This window comes from Silurus aristotelis (genome assembly GCF_946808225.1).
Source record: "Silurus aristotelis genome assembly, chromosome: 29".
In the NCBI taxonomy this organism is placed as follows: domain Eukaryota; kingdom Metazoa; phylum Chordata; class Actinopteri; order Siluriformes; family Siluridae; genus Silurus; species Silurus aristotelis.
In genome coordinates this window covers 2874621-2899948 of record NC_139602.1, presented here as the reverse complement: position 1 = coordinate 2899948, position 25328 = coordinate 2874621, and the positions used below count along the sequence as shown (strand labels likewise).

Below are 25328 nucleotides of genomic sequence, written 5' to 3'. Positions count from 1 at the left end.
AAACACTACAGTGGCAGATATCAGCTGTTTAATAACATTTCTCCTGCTAATCTGTCACTACTCATATCTGACCTGAGAGAAGAAGATCAGGGAGACTTCTGGTGCGAGACTGAAAAGGAAGATAGAAAGTTCTGGCTTGATGTTGTAGGTAAGGCATTTAAGTCAAGTCAAGTCAAGTCAAGTTTATTTGTATAGCGCTTTTCACAACAGACATTGTCTCAAAGCAGCTTTACAGAAAACAACAGTGAAGGTGAATGGTGTGCGTTTGTCCCTGATGAGCAAGCCGTGGCGACAGTGGCAAGGAAAAACTCCCTTAGATGATATGAGGAAGAAACCTTGAGAGGAACCAGACTCAAAGGGGAACCCATCCTCATATGGGTGACATCAAAAGTTTGGTCATAAATCTTTTTAAATTTAATTAATTAATTTAAATACACAATAAAAGTTGATATTTATTGTGAAAGCAGACTTGATGATCCTTCAAATGAATTATAGTTACTGATGTAATAAAATATTTATTCCATTTATCATAACTAAAGGGGAATTTAAATTCATATTGTGACGCATCAATATCAAGTTATAAATGACAATGAATACTGATTATTAAATCAGACTGACCTGAAACTGTGGACTGCTATCAGATTGGATGTGACAGATTTCTCAGTCTAATCTATGATTTATTTTGGTAACACTGTATTGTTTATAGAGCTCCATGAGTCCTGTACAATCCCTTTATCTATATATATATAAAAAGCTCAAATACCACTGACTGACTCACCCACTCATCATGAAATCTCAAAAACCACTGAACGGATTGCAATGAAATTTGGAACATACCTTCCTCTTGGGTCTTAGGTGCTCACTAAGAAAGGGTTTTGAAAAATTCGCCCTGGATCGCGGCTAACTCGCCAAAAAACGCGATTTATCACGCATTGTAAATTCTTCGAAATAACATTACGGATCCTAATGAAACTTGGTACATTGTTTCTTATTAGATGTTAGATGCACGATAAAAATTATTTTCAAAGTAGTTTGCCCTGTATCGGTACTACAAAGGGGTAGTACGTTATTTGTTGACGTTACGTTCTGATCTCTGATCATCCAGTCCTGCTCAGTGCTTACTGCTTATTGCCATATTGCTTAGCGTTCTGCCTTCCGTAGTGAAGCACGGGTACTTTCAGCTAGTAACAGACATAAACCTCCATAAACATTAATAAAGGCTTCAGTCGATGTCACTGTCACATTGTTTTGTGAATTTGAATGTAAATCTATAAAAGTTAAAGTTTATGTAAATATCTGATACATCAGAATTATATGTTAATGTGACAAAACATTAAACCCCAAACTCACTGTAATTTACAGTCAGAGAAAATCTACATTACACACTTTACATAATGATCTAAAGAAAGTCGACCTGGAAAACGTCATAACACCTTTTAATGTCTACAGAAATCTGTCACTAGACGAGGTGTTATAACTTAACATTCACACTGAGAAAGGCTGAGCGAGAGTGTTGAGTGCAGGAGGGAGGTGTGGCTGGTGGCTCTCTGACAGTATTAATGCAAGGCGAACTGTTCCATTTGGGGAAATTATTTCCAATTGTAAAAAAACTAATAGCTAAACATGATTAATAAATCCCAAATCAAAGATTATTACAGATTCAGCATTTAATATAAATACAAAATAAATCAGAATTGGGTATCAGAGTGCAGATTTTTTATTCAAATAGAGATTTTAAACAGGTGATTTGAACATCCTTTAACATAATTTTCTGGTTTGCAGCAGAAAATGTGATTTACAGGCAGGGAATATTAATGTAATATTTATTTAATATTAATAGTAAACTGTCTGAACACAAAAGAGTTTGTGGATGTGACTGGGTTCACAGGAGAGTCTGTAGTTCTGCCCTGCTTCTGCACTGACCTGCAAGACGACCCAAAAACTATAAAATGGGAGTTTTTTAATGGGAGTAATTATCAGGAAATTTACCCTGAACAGTCTGGACACCACAAAAACAGAGCCAAACTGGTCAGTAAAAACCCTCCAGGAAACCTTTCTCTACTCATATCAGACCTGACTGAAGAGGACCAGGGACTCTATACTTGTAATGTAGAGAATGATTGGACATATGTCTATCTAAATGTTGAAGGTACATTTTTACATTAATGGCTATGAGAATGATTTATTCCAGTGTAATGTACCATATTACTAACAGAGATCAGTAAACTGTGAATACTTTTAATACATTGTCATTATTTTCAGTAGGAAAAAGAGAAATTTCAATAGCATCGAAAGAAAAAGACACAACAACCCCTCTATCCGCTACATCCAAAACAACACAAGGTGAAAATCTACAAGAAACAACCACAAACTCTCCAACTGCATCCTCCTCAACTACACAAGATGAAAATCTACAAGAAACAACCCCAAACTCTCCAACTGCATCCTCCTCAACTACACAAGATAAAAATCTACAAGAAACAACCCCAAACTCTCCAACTGCATCCTCCTCAACTACACAAGATAAAAATCTACAAGAAACAACCCGAAACTCTCCAACTGCATCCTCCTCGACAACACAAGATGAAAATCTACAAGAAACAACCACAAACTCTCCAACTGCATCCTCCTCGACAACACAAGATGAAAATCTACAAGAAACAACCACAAACTCTCCAACTGCATCCTCCTCAACAACACAAGATGAAAATCTACAAGAAACAACCCGAAACTCTCCAACTGCATCCTCCTCGACAACACAAGATGAAAATCTACAAGAAACAACCCCAAACTCTCCAACTGCATCCTCCTCAACTACACAAGATAAAAATCTACAAGAAACAACCCCAAACTCTCCAACTGCATCCTCCTCGACAACACAAGATAAAAATCTACAAGAAACAACCCCAAACTCTCCAACTGCATCCTCCTCAACTACACAAGATAAAAATCTACAAGAAACAACCCCAAACTCTCCAACTGCATCCTCCTCAACTACACAAGATGAAAATATACAAGAATCGACCCCAAACTCTCTAACTGCATCCTCCTCAACTACACAAGATGAAAATATACAAGAATCAACCCCAAACTCTCCAACTGCATCCTCCTCAACAACACAAGATGAAAATCTACATATTTATATGTGTGTCTGTGTGTTTTTTGTGTCTTTTTTCTAAGATTGTGCCTAATGGTGCTTTATATATATCGCTCTTACTGACACTTGCTACTCAACTGACCCACATTACCACAGCAGGAGAAGGCAGGAAGTGAATATGCCAGTATTTTAGAATACAAAATGAATGAAATGTATAAAGACACATTCTTGTATATTACAGTGATGCTGAGAACATATATTATAGCAAGCACAAGATTGTCAATATTCATTTGTTTTGTGAATTTTATACATTTTACAATGAAATGGCAGATTCACGCATATGCGTGTGTGATTTTTTTTTTACTACTGAGGGTATTGCTTTTCATTCACTAACACTTTCATTATATGTTTCAGTGTTATTTTACATCTTATGAGTTATTATTCTTGTATCAGGGTAAGAACTTCATTGTAAGAAAACAGTTTTTTTTGTGTAAGAAGGCTGATATAGAAGTTCTTGTTTGTGACATTTTTGTGTCAAAATAAAAAAGATGATTGTGGAATCTGAGAAGGAATGTGAGTGTGTTTTTAACCTGGCTTTTGTGTATTTTTTTTTTTACAACAGTCCTTATAGTTTCTTGCATTTTGTTTTTTGACACACAGGTCTGAACAGTGGACTATTGTCCAAAATTCATTTGGTTTTCACATAAATTCACCTTCCAGCAAATCTCTGTGTATCAACTGCAAATGTTTCTTAACTGCGGAGTTAAACAAAGAATAAATTAAACAAAATTATGTTTCTTGGAATGTATTTCAAATCCAGTAGTAAAAAAATGCAATAAATAATCAGTCAATCGCATCTGATTCCCAGTTTAGCTGAAATGTTTTCTATACATAAGGGGAAATATTTGGATCTTAACATTTCCCCATTCAACTAATGTGTTCTTAATATACCTCTAACCCTTAATTGTTCTTGTAACATTCCCCCTACCCTCTATTCTTCTCTCAGTGTTCTACTGATGCCCCTAGATGGACACGACATGTATTTCTATTCAAACTTCCGGTGCGTGTTCAGGCCTGAGTTTTCACCCTGGAAGCATGTCTCACCTAGATATTCATGAGCCCTTATTTCCAATGAACCCTGCTCTGATCCAGACTCAGCAACAAAGACTGCATTTACTCATCACCTGAAACAGATTATCTGTCCTCTACTGCCAATTTTACACCTAATTCACTTAATAAAGGCACATTCTTTTTAATGACTGAATTTGTATCACCAGACATTCAGCTGGTTCTTTAACTATTTGCTGAACATCTTCAATTCTAAATTATTTCTGGCCTCATTAATTGTTTTTGGCTTCTCTGGAAGTAATTTCATGTTAGCGAATGCATGAACACATTAAAGATATCAGTTATAAACCAGCTTTGTTGAATTCTTTAATGCTTTGGGTCTGAAATTGTGGATTCTTTTCCTATAAGATTGACACTGATTTGGTTGCGAGGATTTTTCAACAGGCTCGTTTAATGTCATTGTTTTTTATATAGACAGAAGTCACACATGGGGATGTCTTCACTGCTTTAGGATTTCTCTGTAACATTACAAGCTGCTTTTTTGCTTTGTTTAGGCTTTATTTCAAGGAAAGACAAGAATAGAGGCTGGGGAGGAAATGATTATAGCAGAGCTAAAATTAATGGAAATACAGGAACCGGTTTGCGGATGTTCGACCGCATTAAATGTATTTTTAACAAATTAAAGGTATTGTTATCATTCATTCTTTCAATTCGAACATTAGCTAAAAATGTTATGCAAGCTTGCAGAGCTAAGGAACTCTGATATAATAATAATATTAATAATAATCATAATAATCATCATAATAATAATAATAATAATAATAATAAAAAGAAGAAGAAGAAGTAGAAAAAGAAGTAGAAGTTCCAGACATTGCGAAACTAAAGAAAGTTTCTTTAGCCATTTATTTACACACATTATATTTTTATTACTCAGATACATTTTCAATGAAAACATCACATTTTAGACTTCATGTAAGCATTGAAACAAAAAAATATATATAACATTTATGAATTATTATTAAAAACACAACATTAAATGTGGAGAATTCTATATATACATATGAAATATCTACAAAATATATAAATAAATGTTAAAACTGCAAGTAAATAAAAAATAATTGAAAGTGTAATGAAAGCTATTTCCAAGAAATGGTGCAGCAGTGGTTTAGACTTCCTAAAAAAAATAAACATATTAGAGATACAGTCAGGCAGTGTGACGTAGTGTGTGTGAGCTTCAGTCTGAGGGATCAGTGTGTGTGCAGGAGAATCAGTAATGATGAAGCGCTTGTACCTTTTGTCTGTTGTGTTTCAAATGGCTACAGGTGAGTGAAGAGAGAATATTATATAGTATAGTATAGAGAGAATATTATACAGTTCATAGTTCAGCTGCTTTGAGTTTAGTTAATGTATTTTCTGTACAGATTGGATTTACAGTAGGCTGTAGTTCAGCCCTTTTCCTAAACGACCACCCAAACACTGTCAAATGTTTCTCATTTAGAGTTTTATTAACAACAACTTTACATACTACAGTGTTATAATATTAATATCTGTGAACTTCCAGTTAAATTGGCCAAAGAACAGCAGTTATTTTTATACACAAGGTAAATCTACTCATCATGCCTTGTGTTATAAAGTCCTTTTTGAGTCCTGTTCAGCTTTGATCATGTGGATTTTTTCTTCCTGATTAACTTCAGTGTAAAATGTACTGATGAAGAGAGGTGGGATAATGAATAAGGAGGATTCTACAGTGAGATTATTTTACATCCCGATAATACTTACAGTGCATGTTTTTACACATTTACCTAATTACATCTCTCACAAACTCTGCCTTATTGGATTTATCTTTAATAATTCATATTAGTATTATAGAAATGTTAATTAAGTAGCTATTACATCAATTCTTTATTCTGGTCTTGAAATAGATGCTTCCTCTTCCTCATATCTGACCTGAGAGAAGAAGATCAGGGAAACTACAGGTGCAGCATTGGATTACAGGAATACAGAGACATTTGGCTTTATGTTAAAGGTAAAGCATTTAAATACACAATAAAAGTTGATATCCATTGGGAAAGCGGACGTGATGAGTTTTCTATTAGATGTACATATGTAACAAAATGTCTACTCTATATACCATAACTAAGAGGAATTCATCTAGGAGTTATGTTGTTACACATCAAGTTGAATGACAGTAAATACTGAATATAGGAATCAGACTGACCTGAAACTTTGGACTGCTATCAGATTGGATGTGACAGATTTCTCACTCTAATCTATCATTTATTTGGTAACACTGTGGTGTTTATAAAGCTCCATGACACATTTATAATCCCTTTATTATAGCAGTCACAGTGTGACGGTGACATCTACTGAAGCCTTTATTAATGTTTATGTAGGCTTACCTAAAAATTAATAAAGGCTTCATTAGATGACACTGTCACACTGTGTTGTAAATTTGAATGTAAATATTTTAAGTTTATCTAAATATTTGATACATCAGAATTATATGTTCATGTGAAGTAAAATATTCTTAACCCAGACTAAATTTAAATAAAGTCGACCTGGAAAGCGTCATAACACATTTAATGTCTACCGAAATCTGACACATTCACATTGTGAAACTCCCAACACTAAACTTATACTGGGTTCTTTATATTTGAATAACTGCTAAATCTAAAGTAATCTTTAATATCAGTTTGTTCAGTTAGTAATAATAATAATAAACTTTCTTTCGGCTTCTCCCATTAGGGGTCGCCACAGCGGATCCTCCACAGGTTTTTTTTTTTTTGATTGGGCACGTTTTTACGCTGGATGCCCTTCCTAACGCAACCCTCCCCAATTTATCCGGGCTTGGGACCGGCACTGAGAGTGGCTGGGGATGGTTCCCTGACCGGGGATCGAACCCGGGTCGCAGCGGTGAGAGCGCCGCATCCTAACCACTAGACCACCAGGGGACCTAATAATAATAATAATAATAATAATAATAATAATAATAATAATAATAATAATAATAATGATGATGATGATGATGATGATGATGATGATGTACATCAGCTGACACTTTAGGAAGTCTTATCAAATATATGCCTTTATAAATGTTCATTTTCGATTCATGTCAGTTGTTATGAAAGGTTTATGTAGTATCTTATATGGGATTATTATTATTATTATTATTTTTATTATTATTATTATTATTATTATTATTATTATTATTATTATTATTACTAACTGTACAAACTAATGTTAAAGATTATTGTAGATTTAGCAGTTATTTAAATATAAAGAACCCAGTATAAGTTCAGTGTTGGGTTTTAGAGACCTGATGTTGGATTCAATGTAAAAAAAGAGGTGATTGTGATCATTTAAAAATCTCTTGTGGTTTGCAGCAGAAAATGTTATGATTTATGAGCAGAGAATATTATTAATATTATTTCTATTAGTATTTCTATTATTACCTGTAAATGTTCTGTTTACAGGCTGTGAGCTGGTGAAGACAGAAGTAGAGAATGTGACTGGGTTGATAGGAGAGTCTGTAGTTCTGCCCTGCGTCTGCACTGACCTACAGGACGACCCGAAGTGGGTAACATGGAAGTTTAAAAAAAACAACTTTCAGGAAATTTATTCTAAACAGACTGGACATCACATTAACAGAGTGAATCTGGTCAGTAAAAACTCTCCAGGAAACCTCTCTCTACTCATATCAGACCTGACTGAAGAGGACCAGGGAATCTACACATGTTCTGTACAGCAACACAGAAGAGATTTGAGACTGTCTGTTAAAGGTACATATTGTCATGAATGACTAAGATCATGTTTTACACCAATATTGAGTCATATTACTTCTTCTTCTTCTTCTTCTTTTGGCTGCTCCCATTAGGGGGCGCCACAGCGGATCATCCGTCTCCATACCCCCCTGTCCTCTACATCTGCCTCTTTCAACGCAATTGTCTGCATGTCTTCTCTCACCACATCCATAAACCTCCTCCTTGGTCTTCCTCTTTTTCTCCTTCATGGCGCCTCCATCCTCAGCATTCTCCTACTGATATACCCCATGTCCCTCCTCTGCACATGTCCAAACCATCTCAATCTCACCTCCCTCACCTTGTCTCCAAAACGTCCTTCATGTGCTGTTCCTCTAATAAACTTGTGTCTATTCCTGTCCATCGTCGTCACTCCCAACGAAAACCTTTCTTTAGCTCTGCTACCTCCAGCTCCGCCTCCTGTCTTTTACTCAATGCCACTGTCTCTAAACCATACAACATCTCAGGTCTCACCACAGTCCTATAAACTTTCCCTTTCACTCTCACAGATACTCTTCTATCACAAATCACTCCTGCTATCACTCTTCTCCACCCACTCCACCCTGCCTGCACTCTTTTCTTCACTTCTCTAACACACTCTCCATTACATTGCACTGTTGACCCCAGGTACCTGAACTCCTCCACCTTCTCCACCTCTTCTCCCTTGGAACCGCATCCCTCCACTGCCCCCCCCTCTCATTCACACACATGTAATCGAGTCATATTACTAACTGTTAAGCCTCTAGCTTACATAATGTTTTGTATCACAGGTGTGTGCATGTATATTTCTGCTGTTTGTTTCTGCTGTTTGTTTCTTATGTGTAGTTGCATTTATTTTGGGGAGAATGCAGAAGTACAAATTACACACATACCATTTTGTTTTTTATAAACAATACAAAATTTGTCGTTACATTGAACATGAAGAACTTTTTTCATTCTCTTTAGTTGCAAGTAAAAAAACTTGGGGAGAAATAGGAATAACACCTCCATTAGAACAGCCTCAGATTAACACAACAACTTATGCACCTGCATCATTCTCAACAATACTGGCACAAGGTAAACACCAAGCTCACAACAGCCCCCCCTTTAGGAGAAAATGTTCTCTTTAAATATAAAGGAAGACATCTGTGTTATTACATTCATTTATATGTTGGCTATGTATTTAAACAGTTTTCTTCATTCTGGTGGTTTTACTGCTGCTGATACCCAGTGTGTCATTTATTTGGAGATGCAGAGGTACACACACACACACACACACACACACACACACACACACACACACACACACACACACACACACACACACACACACAAAGATTGCGATATTAATTGACCCAAACATTTGTAAAATTTTGATATTGTGACCATTACATTATTCGCCAATATACAATAGAAAACTAAATACTTCTTTGTCTTCTTCTTTCGGCTGCTCCCATTAGGGGGTGCCACAGCGGATCATCCATCTCCATATGCCCCTGTCCTCTACATCTGCCTCTTTCAAACCAACTACCTGCATGTCTTCCCTCACCACATCCATGAACCTCCTCCTCCTTGGTCTTCCTCTTTTCCTCCTTCCTGGTGGCTCCATCCTCAGCATTCTCCTACTGATATACCCCATGTCCCTCCTCTGCACATGTCCAAACCATCTCAATCAGGCTTCTCTCACGTTGTCCCCGAAACGTCCTACATTATCCGTCCTTCTAATAAACTCATTTCTAATCCTGTCCATCGTCGTCACTCCGAATTAAAACCTCAACATCTTCAGCTCTGCTACTTCCAGCTCCACCTCCTGTCTTTTACTCAATGTCACTGTCTCTAAACCATACAATATCACAGGTCTCACCACAGTCCTATAAACTTTCTCTTTCACTCTAATCACAAATCACTCCTGCCACAGGTACCTAAACTACTCCACCTTCTCCCCCTCTTCTCCCATAATAACAATAGCAAACTAAATATATGTAATATAAAACAAAAATTTCCCCAAATTCCCACTGGGAAATCATGCAAAAGTTTATCCACAGCCACCTGGATGTAATACCTCCCAAAAGAGACATTGGATGCACATTGGACAAACTAATTTCAGAGTTAATTGAAAACAACTGAGGACAAAGGACACCAACACACCTTATTTGTTACCATTAATAGTTACATTTTTGAGGATTTTCTTTCTGTAGGAGGAACGAGCGGCAAGACCATAATTACAGAAGGATGTCTGGACTGTGAGGAGAAGCAGGAGGATCAGGTTAGTGTACATTCATGCATGGCCCTGGCTGGAAACATATTTGTTTTCATGTATTAAGTGAGTTATTTGATTCACTTTTCAAATGTCCACCAGGGTCTTACAGGAGTCCTTTTCATGTCTACTTTCAATTTTATTTTGTGTCTCCAATATATTGATCTATTGTCATTACATGATATTACACTGCAATGATATCCAGTAATGTTTATTCTAATTATATCACCAGACATGTCTCATCACAATTTGTGCAGGAGCTCTGGAGTTTAAAATTATAGCATATCAGTCTAAAAATAAAGCTGCATCGTGTCATTTCTAACACTACAAATTGCTGTAATGGTAATAATAATTGGAAAGTAAGGTAAAAGAAATGGGAGGCAGGCAACCGATTTTTGCCTTGGTCACATCTCCAATTTTTTATTCTTTCTGCTGCTTACTTCAATAGAGCCTACTTCTTAATAAGCATAGGTGTGCGATCCTGACCACTTAAATCCTCCGGCCTCGTCTGCTCCCATTTCCTCGTATACCCATCGCCATTTAATCAATATAGGAATGCACCTTCTTATGGTCTAAGTGGAAGCCCGCCATACTGTAATTGCACCCACCAAATCATGTCATATAAAGACACAAAAAATGCTGTAAACTTGCTGGCGGTCATTAAAACACTTAAAAAGAAGGGACTCGAATTGGTGTAATCCAAACTGAGTGGAAAAGTGAGCTGCACCTAACCAAGTTTGTTGGAGGCACTGAATTTGCATCACATTCACTAGACCAACTGTTTGTGTATAATAGATGCTTGTGTAGATCATTTCAATCCCTAGTAATTCATAGAGCTCTCGCAGAGTTCATGACAAAAACACAGTCATGATCCCATTCTGTTAGAAAAACGGTGCTACTGCTGGGTATCCGGTTGCATAGTATACCAATATCTTAAAATCAGAATCAAACCACAAGTTTCCACTGAACAATGCGTTAAAGCAAAGCATCTTCTGCTTTTTCTATCAGAACAACACATGGTGTAAATGTCAGATTTGGGGATTCTTGTCACAAAATCTTTTTACTTGCCTCTTGGAAACTCCTTATCATTCAGTGTAATATATGTTAATAAGTTCTGTCTTTTCTCAGATTTTGTATGAAGATGCTTTGTTTACTACTGCCACCTACACTACTGACCCACAATAAGCAGCACAGCTTCAGATTATCACTGTAGAGAAGACGGAATATTCCAGCATTATAACAACTTAATCCACAGTAAATATTGGATATAGATTGTATTGATTATATAGATAGAATATTGATATATATTATATATTCAAACTTAAGAATTATTTTTTTATGTGTGTCACAGGATTCACAGCATTTATTTTATTAATCATTTTTTAATTATTATTATTTTTTTACAATTATTAGTAAATTGTTCCAAGCATATGCATGTGTGTATTTTAATTATACATTTACATTTGTACATTGTACATTTAATTATGTTAGCTAAGGGACAAGTTCTGCATTCACTTTAACTTTAAACATTGCTGATTGATACTCTTTTTAATTACATAATAAATGTGTATTTGTCATTTTATATCTTATGTGTGAAATGTTTATATCCGTGTAAAAAATTCCATCACATGTTTTGTGTAAAAAGACTGATACAGAAGTTCTTGTTTATAAATTGTGGGTAAGAATAAAAGAAGGACAATTGATGAATCTAACTGGACTGAATGTGTTTCTACTTTAGCTTTAGTGAAATGTTTATAATGGCATTAGATTGTTGCAGGTTAATTTTTTTAATAATGTAGTGCTGAGCCCTCTGAGTCGACTGAAATGTGCTTCAGGTTTCAAAAGGCACTGAATTAACTCATGGTTCAAAACTTCCCACAAATGACACACTGCCTCACAGTCTGGCCTACTTTTACTCTTGACTGCAGTGTGGTTGACTTCGATCCAGGCAGGAGACAATTGTGCCCACAACATGATCGAGTCCCACATTACGCCCAAGAAGGTGGTTCTCTGTACTGGAGAAATCACACACTTCTTTCCGTTTAGTCTTAACCCCAATTCCTTCATGTGGGCGAGAACAACATCTCAATGCTGGACTGCCTGAAGCTCTGATCGAGCTAATACCAACCAATTGTCGATATAGTTTAGAATGCGGATGCCCTGAAGCCGCAGCGGGGCTAGAGCCACATTCATGCAGTTGGGGAAGGTGCGGGGTGAGAGTGCTAGGCCGAAAGCAAACCTTAGGAACCTCCTGTGATAATGAAGGATGGCTATGTGGAAATAGTCGTCCCTAAGATCTATCGTGACAAACCAATCCATGAAATTGTTCTGAGACACAAACTCTCTGAGAGTGAGCATCTGGAACCTGATCCTCCTGAGCGAGCGGTTCAAAGAGCATAGATCTAGGATCAGCCGCATTGCGCCATCGTTCTTCGGAACAATGAAGTACTGGCTGTAGTAGCCCAACTCTCTGAACAAGGAAGGAACCACCTCGATTGCCTCTTTCCTCAGGAGGGTGCGTACTTCCTGTTCCAGGACCAGAGCCTGCTTGTGTCCCACCACGGTAGGACACAACCCGTTGAAACGGGCCGGAGGGGACCCGAACTGAATCTAGTAGCCTTCCTTTATGGTGTGCAGGACCCACTGAGATACGTCTGGCAGGCCTTCCCAAGCTGCCAGGAAATCTCTCGAGGCTGGTCTCTGACCCTTCCAGAGTGGCTGGAGCAGTGCCTTGCAGTCGTTGGAGCCTCCTGCAGGTCTCCTCAGGTCTCCTTCATTCGAGCAATTTTTCAGGGGAAGGGAGGTCCCTCTGCCTGGAAGTCTGTTTGGGAAATAGCCTCTTGAGGCTGGCTCTCTGACCCTTTTAGAACAGCTTGGGAGATCCCCTGCAGCTGTATTTGCTTTCCAAGCAGGCCTGGGTCCCCTCTATCTCCATTGGGGTCAGAAGGAGCCACCCGGTATAGGGGGACTGCACTTTGTGGAAGAGCTAACAGTCTGGTCTCCTGGTGGTGCCAAGGTGGTACAGCCACCACAAGTGTGAACCGCCCACCCCGAAGCAGGGCGCCCTGATTGTCAGGGCCGCTGCAACACTGCTCGTTTGTTTGCAGAGAGGACCACCCTCAGGACGGCCAATCCCTTGGACTTGGGCTTAGCCATGCAGCGTCGCCGAACAGGCCCGAAGTCGTTATCGGGGCATTCAGCAGAAAAACCCTGTCCCCGTCAGGAATTTCTGACAGGGTGAGCCACAGATGCCTTTCTGTGGCCACTAAGGCTGACACGGAGAGGCCAACAGCCCACGTTGTTACCTTGGTGGGTTAGCAGCGTGACGTAACTTCTTGATATTGTCAGCCCCAGAGTTAAATCCCTTATCCAGCTCTCGTAGCAGATCGGCCTGATACGCCTGCAACACACCCATAGTGTGGAGGCAGCCCACGGCCTGCCCTGCTGCTGCGTAGACCCTGCCTACTAAGGCTAAAGTGCCTCTCAACGGCTTTGTAGGCAATACTGTGGCCTTTAGAGATGCAACACCTGGGGAAAGATAGTCTCCTCAAACCTGGGCATCTCCCTATAGCCGCATTCCTTAAACCCCATTACATTCGCATATAGCAAACGCAGGAGAAGGGCACGTGGCGCATATAGGGTCTCCCAAGACCTAGACACCTGCAGGTTGGCAAAAAAAAACGGTAGGCCCCAGGGCGGATGCTGTGCCATGGGACACAGGAAACGCTCATCCAGCTTACTGGGAACGCGTTGTTTTCGCTTCTCATCAGGCCTACTATTTCTAGCTTAGCGACGGCCCGTGTCTCTACCTCCAGGAGCTCCTCGAACAGCACAGGCTGTGAGTAGTCCGTGGGCCCACTAGCATCTAAAAACTCCTTCTCCTCTAAAGGAAGAGATCCGGAGCACCGTATCACACGCATCAGAAGAAATACCCGCCGCAGCGAGAGCCTTCCCCACCGCTTCGCCTTTGTGAGAGCGGACCTGAGCTGTGAGAGTGATCACCCTCCTCGAAGAGCCATTCTAGGTTGTTCAGCCTTACATTTAGCTCTCTGGAGTTTTTTTTTTCGCCTACTGGTCAACTGGGAACATTCCAACACATAAAAAAAAAAAATACAACCATTTAATATCCCAACACTACCAAGTCACTAATTCTCTTGCGCAACCATCAACTGCTCAAATGTTACAAATAAGATAACTTTAGGGTACTTGGAAAAAGGGTGTCTGCCAAAAGCCATAAAAGAATCTCTCACATACGTATGAGCATCTATAGACAAGATGTAGTAGCAGCTTTGTTAAACCGGATGTCGCCATTTAGTCACTCAATATAAAATAAGTCTGAACAAGTACTTTTTTGTTTGTTTATTGTTTTTCAATGTTACTTTTTAAGTTTATCTTAAGTTTGTCACCTGATCTATGATCAATTATTACATTGAAAACATTTAACAAGACACAAATAATAAAACACACATGAATAAATTTCTGCTCTATATAAAATGTAAACTGAGTCATAGAATGAGTGATGCAAGAGATTTTCAGAAGTGAGAAATGATGTAGTGTTTGTTTAGGTTTCCTGAAACCCAAACAATAAAAGAGAGAGAAACTCAGTGTGACAGTTTCACAGTTGGGGACTGGCGTGTGTGTTTGCAGAAGAATCAGTAATGATGAAGTGCTTGTATCTTTTGTCTGTTGTGTTTCATGTAGCTGCAGGTGAGTGAAGATATTTTCTATTTTCTATTAGAGAAAAGAGAGAGAAAATTATACAGTTTGCCCAGATTGTGTTTACAGTAGGCCATAGTTCAGCTCTGTTCTTAAACACCCAAACCAAACACTGTCAAATGTTTCTTATTTCAAATTTTTATTAACAACAACTTTAATGAATGCAGTGTTATAATATTAATAGCTGTGAACTGCTAGGTAAATTGGCCAAAGAACAGCAGTAATCTTTATACACAAGGTAAATCTACACATCATGCCTTGTGTTATAAAGTCCTTTTTGAGACCTGTTCAGCTTTGATCATGTGGATTTTTTCTTCCTGATAAACTTCTATGTAAAATTTACTGATGAAGAGAGGTGGGAAAATGAATAAGGAGGATTCTACAGTGAGATTATTTTACATTTTACATTATTACATAATACTTACAGTGTATGTTTTTACACATTTACTGAATTATATCTTTTACAATCTCTGTCTTATTGAATTGAATTATTATTATTATCCGTAGTAACTAATGTAAAGTCTAATAAAAAAGTTATTTTCCTGTAACTAGTGTCACCTTTTTTTTCTGGTTATAGCTGTATATAGATGTGTATGAATTTCACACCTCTTCTTGCTGCCTCCCTGTCACTGATCACCATCTTCACTTCCTTTATATACCGTATTTATAGTTTTTTACAGGAAGATGCATTTAGCAGCACTGTGATCACATTTTCAAAACTCATACCAGCAGTCTGTGTAGACTGAACTGTGTATCTATCAGGATTCCACCTGCCTCTGCCGCTCTGCCCCAGAGTCTCCACGAGCGAGCCACCCTGTTCTGGGGTTCCCGTGGGCACGCCGCTCCATCTCAGAGCGTCTACGAGTGCACCGCTCCGTCTCAGAGCATCTGCGGGCATGCCGCTCCGCCCCAGAGGTTCCACAAGCGCATTGTCCTGTTCTGGGGTTCCCGTGGACGTGCCATACTGCCCCGAAGTTTCCAGAAGAGCTCCGCTCCGCTTCAGAGTTTCCCCAAGAGCTCCGTTCCGGGGCTCCTCAGAGCGCTCCACCCGGCTCCAGTGTCCCGCCGAGGGTGCCGTTACATCATCGCAAATCACGCTGGAGGTGGCGTTGTGCCTCCGAATGCCTATGAAGATGGCTCTGGTCCTGGAACAGGAAGGTTCCCAACGTTCTCTGAGGATGAGGACGCCATCCCAGGCTGTAGTTAAAGTACCTTCGCTCTGCTAGGTCTCTCCGAGGGTAAAGCAATGTGTGAAATCCTGTTGGGGAGCCCCAATGCAGCCCAAGGTCTCTCTGACAGCCCCAGGACTCTCTCAATCAAAGGACTGCAGTGTGTGTGTGTTTGTGTGTATCTCTCCCTCACTCTGTATTAAACCCGACTGAGCTGTACTCCGGCTTCCGCCTCCGTTTCACTCGCCCCCTGACAGTATCACTTTAAATATCTTTGACTCACTTTGTGTATCTACAGCTTGTTATTCATGTTTACACTGTTTTCAAATCCAATTAGTACAAGTTCAAAACCAAAATAGTACCTTTATCACCTAGGCCTTACAGTGGTGTCCTGCCTGAGTCAATCCACCTCTTAATACAATCATTATAACATCACAGCTATTGCAAACCTTTAATATCATTCTGAAATGAAATATAACGGAGCGGACAGGTTTCTCATGCAGTAAGGATAAATGCCATTACTAAAGCATCACCCCATTGAACACAATTTAACAAGTTTCATGTAACTGCAGCCACAGCTGCATCTGCCACATACATCATCTCCAGGGAGGTGGTAGATCAGTGAATAAAGATGATTCTACAGTGAGATTATTTTACATCCCTATAATAAATATAGTGTATGTTTTTACACATATACTGAATTATATTCTTCAAAATCTCTGTCTTATTGAATGTATCTTTAAAAATCTAATAGAAAAGTTATTTTCCTGTAGCATCACTTCTTTGTTCTGTTCTTAGCTATAAATAGATGAGCGTGAATTTCACATCTCTTTCTGGTGCCTCTCTGTAACTGATAAACATCTTCACTTCCTATGTCATGCATTAGATACGGTTTATTACGACTGGATTTTTGCATGTTTTAATGCTGTATTTATTTATTTATTTATTTTTTTGAGAAAATCTAATTTCAAAGTAAATTAATTAAAATTGAAATGGTACATTTAATTGAGCAAACAACATGCCAGTTGTCAGGGATTCACCCTGCCACGCCCCCCTCTGTAGCTGTCAGGGATTCACCCTGCCACGCCCCCCTCTGTAGCTGTCAGGGATTTACCCTGCCACGCCCCCGTCTGTAGCTGTCAGAGATTCACCCTGCCACGCCCCCCTCGATAGCAGTCACGCTGCTTCCCAAGATTACCGACAGCTGTGGCTCATGAAAGATCAGACTACATAAACTCACGTTCTTGAGTCACAGGCTGTCGGTCGTTATATTGTCAAGCTGGACAATCGCGTGGCTGCTCGACCGCCGGCTGTATATGCGAATGCCACTTCCGACCTGGATTACTCATTGCCGAAGGCTTTATGGATTATGCTTGGGACATTCGAACTCATAGCGGACACCGCGTATCGAGCGGATGTCTTTGTTTGTTGTTTTCAACGGCTTATGAGTGTTTTTGTGTTGTACGGTTGTTGAAATAAAAGGACAATGATCGGACTATATCGGCTTCCGCGTCTGCAGCCTGACAGAACGACCGACCAATACCGAACGCGGATTCGCCATTCCGCGATTCCGACCGCAACGGATCGGCAGCTGAACCCGGCTTCGGATTTCCTCCGGAAGCTCAGTGCCGCTTCTCGCGGTTCAGATCCACAGAAGCCGGATCATGAGAGCGCGGCTGCGCCACGCCCCTCAGAGAGCGCGAGGGGATTACCGGCTCGTTACTCGGGGAAAAAAGACGAATTGGATTTCTGCAAGGCATCGGCGAGTATGTGGCTGTTAACATTTCCCGGTTTCCTTCCGAACGAGCCAAGATTGCCCTCTGTATTTCCCTCCTGTCTGGAGAAGTTCTTGCCAAAGCCAGCTCACTATGGAGCGCCAAAGGGGGCAAATTCGGCTCACTCGCCGAATTCAGCGGGCTGCTCCAGGGGAAGTTGGGGATAGAGGTGGTGGATCTCCACTACAGTCCCCTTGAGGAGGAAGGTGCTCCATTCCAAGGTTCTCAAGAGCACGCGGCTCTGTGCCGGATCTCCCATGAGCCTGCAGCTCAGCCCCAATGTTTTGATGAGAGGGCTGCTTCATCTCAGGGTCTCTACCAGCGTGCTGCTGTGTTCCGGGGTTCTCGTGGACGCACCACACCATCTCCGAGCGTCGGCGAGCACACCATGCCGTCACAGAGCTTCTACAGGCGTGCCGCTCTGTTCCGAGGTTCCCGTGGGCGTTCCAGGAGCATGCTTTCCCGCCACAGAGTCGTCACGAGAGCGCCGTGCCGCCACAGAGTCTGCAGGAGCATGCTTTCCCGCCACAGAGTCGTCACGAGAGCGCCGCGCCGACACCTCCGGTCACAGAAGGCGAAGTGACTCCTCCGAGTCCCTCTCCAGACGACGCCCCATCCCAGAGCCCCTTCCAAGGCGACATCTCGCCCACGGAAAGCTCGGCTCCGCCCCAGGACCTACAAGAGAGCTCCGCCCCAGGACCTACAAGAGAGCTCCGCCCAGCTCCAGGTCCCTCCAGAGAGCTCCGCCCAGCTCCAGGTCCCTCCAGAGAGCTCCGCCCAGCTCCAGGTCCCTCCAGAGAGCTCCGCCCAGCTCCAGGTCCCTCCAGAGAGCTCCGCCCAGCTCCAGGTCCCTCCAGAGAGCTCCGCCCAGCTCCAGGTCCCTCCAGAGAGCTCCGCCCAGCTCCAGGTCCCTCCAGAGAGCTCCGCCCAGCTCCAGGTCCCTCCAGAGAGCTCCGCCCAGCTCCAGGTCCCTCCAGAGAGCTCCGCCCAGCTCCAGGTCCCTCCAGAGAGCTCCGCCCAGCTCCTGGCTCCTCCCGAGAGCTCGTCTCCGCTCCTGGCTCCTCCCGAGAGCTCGTCTCCGCTCCTGGCTCCTCCCGAGAGCTCGTCTCCGCTCCTGGCTCCTCCCGAGAGCTCGTCTCCGCCTCCGAGCGACCCCACGAGCTCGTCTCCGCTTCAGTGTCCCAAAGAGAGCTCCACTGATGTCGTGGACCTCCAGGCGAGCCCTTCTCCGCTCGTGGATCTCCAGGCAGGCATCACCTCATTTCCAGGCTGCTCAGTAGGCTCCGATCTGCTCCTAAGGGTCCCAAGGAGCGCCCCTACGCCCAGGGGCTTCCCTGTGCACTCACCCCGGCTCCAGGACTGCGAAAGGGAGGTTAAACCGCTGCCCCCGGGTTCCACCGACGGCGACGGCTCACCCCACAGTCCCGCAGAAGGCGACGGCTCGTCTCCAGCGCCCGCAGAAGGCGACGGCTCGTCTCCAGCGCCCGCAGAAGGCGACGGCTCGTCTCCAGCGCCCGCAGAAGGCGACGGCTCGGATTACTCATTGCCGAAGGCTTTATGGATTATGCTTGGGACATTCGAACTCATAGCGGACAACGCGTATCGAGCGGATGTCTTTGTTTGTTGTTTTCAACGGCTTATGAGTGTTTTTGTGTTGTACGGTTGTTGAAATAAAAGGACAATGATCGGACTATATCGGCTTCCGACGTCTGCAGCCTGACACCATTAAGTAAGCTTAGCTAAATTGCGTGTGTGTGTGTGTGTGCTATTTGTGGTGCTTATAATAACAGTCTATGTAACATGAATATTTCTAATATATAGGGAAAAGAATACCCCTCCATCCTATGTTTTTTTTTTTTTTTTTTTTTTTTTTTTTTAGTTTATTTTGATAGTAATTTGTTCTAAATTCATGACGGGTTTACTATATAAAAATCAAATTTAAAGCAATGTTGGTGGGAATCCATAAAAACTAAAAATCTGCTTTATCTGCTGTGATTAATGCTCAAGAAAGCATGTTGTTCTAGCGATCTAACAGTAGGAGGCACTGTCTCCAAGTGCTCTTTATTTTCACATGGACTTGTAACATGGTGTCTAACCAGAGCTGCCTATGTGTACATTTCACTCTGGGATTTAAAAGAAAAAATACACACATGAGCACAGGAAAGTGTAACACACACAGTAGTTACTGTAGGAACTGGGCTGAGAAACGAGATCTGAGATTTATATGTACAGAAATGTTAATTGTTTTCTTCCATTTTTTTTTATCTTGTCTTTCAAAATTTTTTTTAAGAATATTATACTGCATATTGTATTATGTAGATTGTGATGTTTTGTGTGTTTGTTTTTGTAGGCTGTGCTCTTTCTGGTGAAAAAAATCACACAGCAATCACACAACACGAAGGTGGTACAGTACTGTTACCCTGCTCCTGCTCTGACCTGCACTCCAATCCTCAGACTTTCACCTGGGAGACCTTCAGAACAGGACCTCTGACTGAAGTGTTAAATGATGAACACTACCGTGGCAGATATCAGCTGTTTAATAACATTTCTCCTGCTAATCTGTCACTACTCATATCTGACCTGAGGGTAGAAGATCAGGGAGACTACAGGTGCAGCACTGAGAAGGAACACAGAGACATCAATCTTTATGTTAAAGGTAAAGCATTTAAATACACAATAAAAGTTGTTATTCATTGTATAAGCAGGGTTGATGAGTCTCCAGATGAATTATAGTTACAATTGTGAGAAAATATTTACTCCATTTACCATAACTAAAGGGGAATTAAATCTAGTCGATGTCACTGTTACATTGTTTTGTGAATTTAAATGTAAATCTATAAAAGTTGCAGTTTATGTAAATAATTGATACATCAGAATCATATGTTAATGAGACATAAAACATTAAACCCCAAATTAAACTCACTGTAGTTTACAGTCTGAGAAAATCTACATAACACACTTTACATAATGATCTAAAGAAAGTCGACCTGGAAAACGTCATAACACCATTTAATGTCTACAGAAATCTGTCACTAGACGAAGTGTTATAACTTAACATTCACACTGAGAAACACAGTCTGTACATCAGCTGACACTTTTGGAAGTACATGTCTTTATAAATGTTTATTTAGATTCATGTCAGTTGTTATGAAGGGTTGTCATGGAGCCCTATGAAGATATTCCTTAAATAATGTCTTACTTTTATTTATATGATAAAGTTAATGCCAAAAACACTTATCATGATAACTATTATGATTATCTTTGTATTATATATGGAATTATATTATTATTAATAACTGTACAAACTGATGTTAAAGATTATTGTAGATTTAGCAGTTATTTAAATATAAAGATCCCAGTATAAGTTCAGTGTTGAGGTTCCCTGGTGGTCTAGTGGTTAGGATGCGGCGCTCTCAGCGCTGCGGCCCAGGTTCGATCCCCGGTCAGGGAACCAACCCCAGCCACTTTCAGTGCTGGTCCCAAGCCTGGATAAATTGGGGAGGGTTGCGTTAAGAAGGGCATCCAGCGTAAAACATGTGCCAAATCAAACATGCGGAGGATCTGCTGTGGCGACCCCTATCGGGAGAAGCTGAAAGAAAAGTAGTAGTATAAGTTCAATGTCAGGTATCAGAGTCCTGATATTGGATTCATGTAGAGAATTTAAACAGCTGATTGTTACATCATTTAAAAATCTCTTCTGGTTTGTAGCAGAAAATGTTGTGATTTACAAACAAGGAATATTAATAATTGCAGTATTTCTATCATTACCTGTACATGTTCTGTTTACAGGCTGTGAGCTGGTGAAGAAGAAAGTGGTGGAGAAGGTGACTGGGTTCACAGGAGAGTCTGTAGTTCTGCCCTGCGTCTGCACTGACCTACAGGACGACCCGAAGAGGGTAACATGGAAGTTTTATAAAAACAATTCCTTTCAGGAAATTTACTCTAAACAGACTGGACATCAGAGTAACAGAGTAAAACTGGTCAGTAAAAACCCTCCAGGAAACCTCTCTCTACTCATATCAGACCTGACTGAAGAGGACCAGGGACTCTACAGATGTTCTTCACAGGCTGATCACAGAGATCTGAGACTGTCTGTTAAAGGTACATTTTCGTCATTAAGGACTGTGTTTTACTTTAGTGTCATGTGTCATATTACTAACAGTGATAGAAACAATCATTAGTAAGTTGTATCATTCTTTTTATTAGGAAGAAGAGAAATGTCAATACAATCAAGGAAAACAGACACAACACCTCCATCAGAACAGCCTCAGAGTAAAACAACAACCTCACCACCTGCATCATCCTCAACAACACAAGGTAAAACATAAAGCAAACACTCAGACTCCTACTATCTGATATACAGCAGGGAAAATAAGTATTTGACACATCAGCATTTTTATCAGTAAGATGATTTCTAAGTAGGCTATCGACACAAAATTTCCACCAGATGTAGCCATCAAGCCAAATATTGAATTCATACAAAGAAATCAGAACATTTAAGTATACAAGTTGAGTCATAATGAATAAAGTGAAATGACACAGGGAATAAGTATTGAACACATGAAGATAACAAGGTGCAAAAAGGCATAGAAAGCCAGGAGATCACCTGAAATCTGTCAGTATTGAGAGAGAAACCCTGCCCCCTATCAGTACTAATTGATATCAGCTGCTTTAGTCCCAATTGATGGCCTATAAAGGCTTCTCATTACCCAGGAGGCACAAAGGAAAGACTTCATGATGGGTAAAAGCAAAGAACTCTCTCAGGATCTTTGTAATCTTATCGTTGAAAAGCATTTTGATGAGAATGGTTATAGGCACATTTCCAGAATGCTGAATGTTCCTGTGAGCACTGTGTGGGCCATTATCCGAAAATGGAAAGAGCATCAGTTCACCATAAACCGGCCACGATCAGGTGTCCACGTAAGATCCCTGTCCGAGGAGTCCAAAGAATAATCAGGAGAGTTCGCCAAGAGCCAAGAACCACTCAGGCAGAACTTCAGGAAGACCTTGCATCAGCAGGTACTGTTTCAAAGAAAACTATAAGCAATGCACTGAACCGCCATGGCATCCATGCATGCTCACCACGCAAGACTCCATTGCTGAACAAAAAGCATGTTGAGGCTCTGTTAAAGTTTGCGAAAGAGCATTTGGAGGAACCTGTGGATTATTGGGAGACGATATTGGGTATGGTCAGATGAAAGCAAAATTGAACTTTTTGGCAGTCATTCTACACACGATGTTTAGAGAAGAAATGGCACTGCCCACCACCCCAAGAACACCATACCAACAGTTAAGTTTGGGGGTGGAAGCATCATGGTTTGGGGGCTTTTCAGCAAGGGGTACTGGCAGACCTTATATGATGAATGAAAATGAAGAGGGTGGACATTTCAGTAAGACAATGATCCCAAACACAAGGCCAAGGAAACAATGAAGTGGTTTCAAAGAAAGAAAATCAAGTTGCTTGAATGGCCCAGTCAATCACCTGACCTAAATCCCATAGAAAATCCATGGAGAGAACTGAAGATCAAAGTTCATAAAAGAGGCCCACGGAACCTTCAAGATTTAAAGACCATTTGTGTGGATGAATGGGCCAGAATCACTCCTGAGCAATGCAGACGACTGGTCTCGCCATACAAGAGGCGTCTAGAAGCTGTAATCACCAACAAAGGCTTTCCTACAAAGTATTAAATAAAGTGTGTTCAATACTTATTCCCTGTGTCATTTCACTTTATTTATTATGACAACTTTTATACTTAAATGTTCTGATTTCTTTGTATGAATTCAATATTTGGCTTGATGGCTACATCTGGTGGAAGTTTTGTGTCAATAGCCCACTTAGAAATCCCGTTACTGATAAAAATGCTGATGTGTCAAATACTTATTTTTCCCGCTGTAACTGTCCATTTAAATTTTAAGTAAAAAACACAATATTATACAGATTATTTTATTATTTTCTCACATTTTGAATGTGTTTAATTACACAGTTTTCTTTATTCCTGTGGTTTTACTGTTGCTGACACTCAGTGTAGAATTTATTTATTAGTTAAGGACACAAATAAAACCCCTTTTTAAAAATAATTTAACTAAAAACGTTGGTGCCACAATTCAGAATGAAAGCAGATTTGGAGATGAACTGATGAATTTACATGTACATGAGTTTACATGAACTTCACCACATCTGTCAATTCATGCTAAAAGAAAACTAAATATTCATTTTGTTGAGATTTTCTCTTTGGGTTCAGATCAATGAAAGGCAGTCAGTCTTTAAGTCTGTCTTTCTCTCTGTTTTTTCACAAGAATCCCTTTCACTTATAACCAGTACTGCAAAAAAATTACTTTAAACATGAGATTAGTTTTTTATTGTTTCTGATACCAAATCAGTTTCTCTTCCTCTGTCAGCCATTGTGGGCATAAAAAAGTCTCTCAGATGTATTAATGCGTGCAGAGCTACAGACCTTTTTTGCCAGTCGTACTTGGCTTGGCTTTAACAGTTTCCCTCTGACCAACCAATCAGAGGGCGGAAAAATGCTGACGCTATTCTGGGCCAGCTAGCTGAGGCGAATTTTAAATCTGATTGGTTAAAGAAACGGACCCATTGCTAATATGGTCTAAGGTAAAAAGGCCAGCAGTACTGATTCTGAAGGCCCTGTGAAGATTAGATTGACATGGCAGCACATAGAGGCTGAAATCTGATTGGACAAAAATTCTAATGTCCACATACACGTACTGGAAGCAATGCAGCCGAGAGAAACGCTACCAAGTGAAGCGAATAAACTGTTGGGATTACAATTTCATGGAACAAACATTAGAATGTAGGATGTAAATGTAGGTCAGTGCTTTTGATAGTGTTTGGGCCAGTTTAGGTCTTGCTGGCCCTGACGGCCCACCACTGATTCTCATATATATAATTTAGAATAATGCTGAAGCAATACACACCATGACGAAGCACAGGATTTACTATATTGGCCTTTTAGTTATTTTTATATTGCTGTTGAAAATTACATTTACACACATGCATTGATGTGATCTGATTGGGTTTAAGAGAGAGTTTCTGGATCACTGTGTTACTGAAATTTGCTGATGTACAGAATAATCTTGTAAATGTCCCATTTTATATTTTGTAACAATCTAATATCAGGGTAAAATAAAAGATCCAGAAGCATTGTGGTGTTTTGTGTAAGAAGACTGTTATGTATGTTCTTGTTTGTGACTTTCAGTGTTTTTGAGAGACTTCACAGCACTTTTGTATCAAACTCTGGATAAGAGAATCTGGAAAATCCATCAACTATAAATGTTGATGTTAAACATTTTGCAGCTGTTTTTTAGTTTGTTTGATCGATATTTTACATACATACAGTACATTATGACCACCTGCCTAATAATATTGTGTTGGTCCCCCTTTTACTGCAGTCCCTTGCTGCCTAATATATTCCACCCACTAACAGGTGCCATGATGAAGAGATACAGTAA

The 25328-nt window shown here is 40.4% G+C and overlaps 2 protein-coding genes and 1 long non-coding RNA gene across 3 annotated transcripts in view; 2 read left to right on the top strand and 1 right to left on the bottom strand.

Annotated features, from left to right (window-relative positions):
• LOC310722481 (uncharacterized protein) overlaps window positions 1–25328 on the top strand; it is a 211760-nt gene that overhangs the window by 21427 nt on the left and 165005 nt on the right. The window contains exons 4-6 of the mRNA XM_083534929.1: window positions 6142–6191; window positions 21648–21959; window positions 22065–22175. Of these exons, the coding sequence (XP_083391055.1) occupies window positions 6142–6191; window positions 21648–21959; window positions 22065–22175 (473 nt within the window). The remainder of the gene's footprint in view (window positions 1–6141; window positions 6192–21647; window positions 21960–22064; window positions 22176–25328) is intronic.
• On the bottom strand, window positions 2–6181 carry LOC310722655. The gene is made up of 2 exons (XR_014532444.1): window positions 6113–6181; window positions 2–72 (listed from the first exon to the last, which is right to left on the bottom strand). It is a non-coding gene; the product is annotated as an uncharacterized lncRNA (long non-coding RNA).
• LOC310722933 (uncharacterized protein) lies at window positions 1560–3665 on the top strand (the record flags this gene model as incomplete). Its single annotated transcript, XM_083535757.1, has 3 exons — window positions 1560–1566; window positions 1841–2149; window positions 2263–3665. The coding sequence occupies 3 exons, from the start codon at window positions 1560–1562 to the stop codon at window positions 3177–3179; spliced, it is 1233 nt and encodes a 410-aa protein (XP_083391883.1). The 3' UTR covers window positions 3180–3665.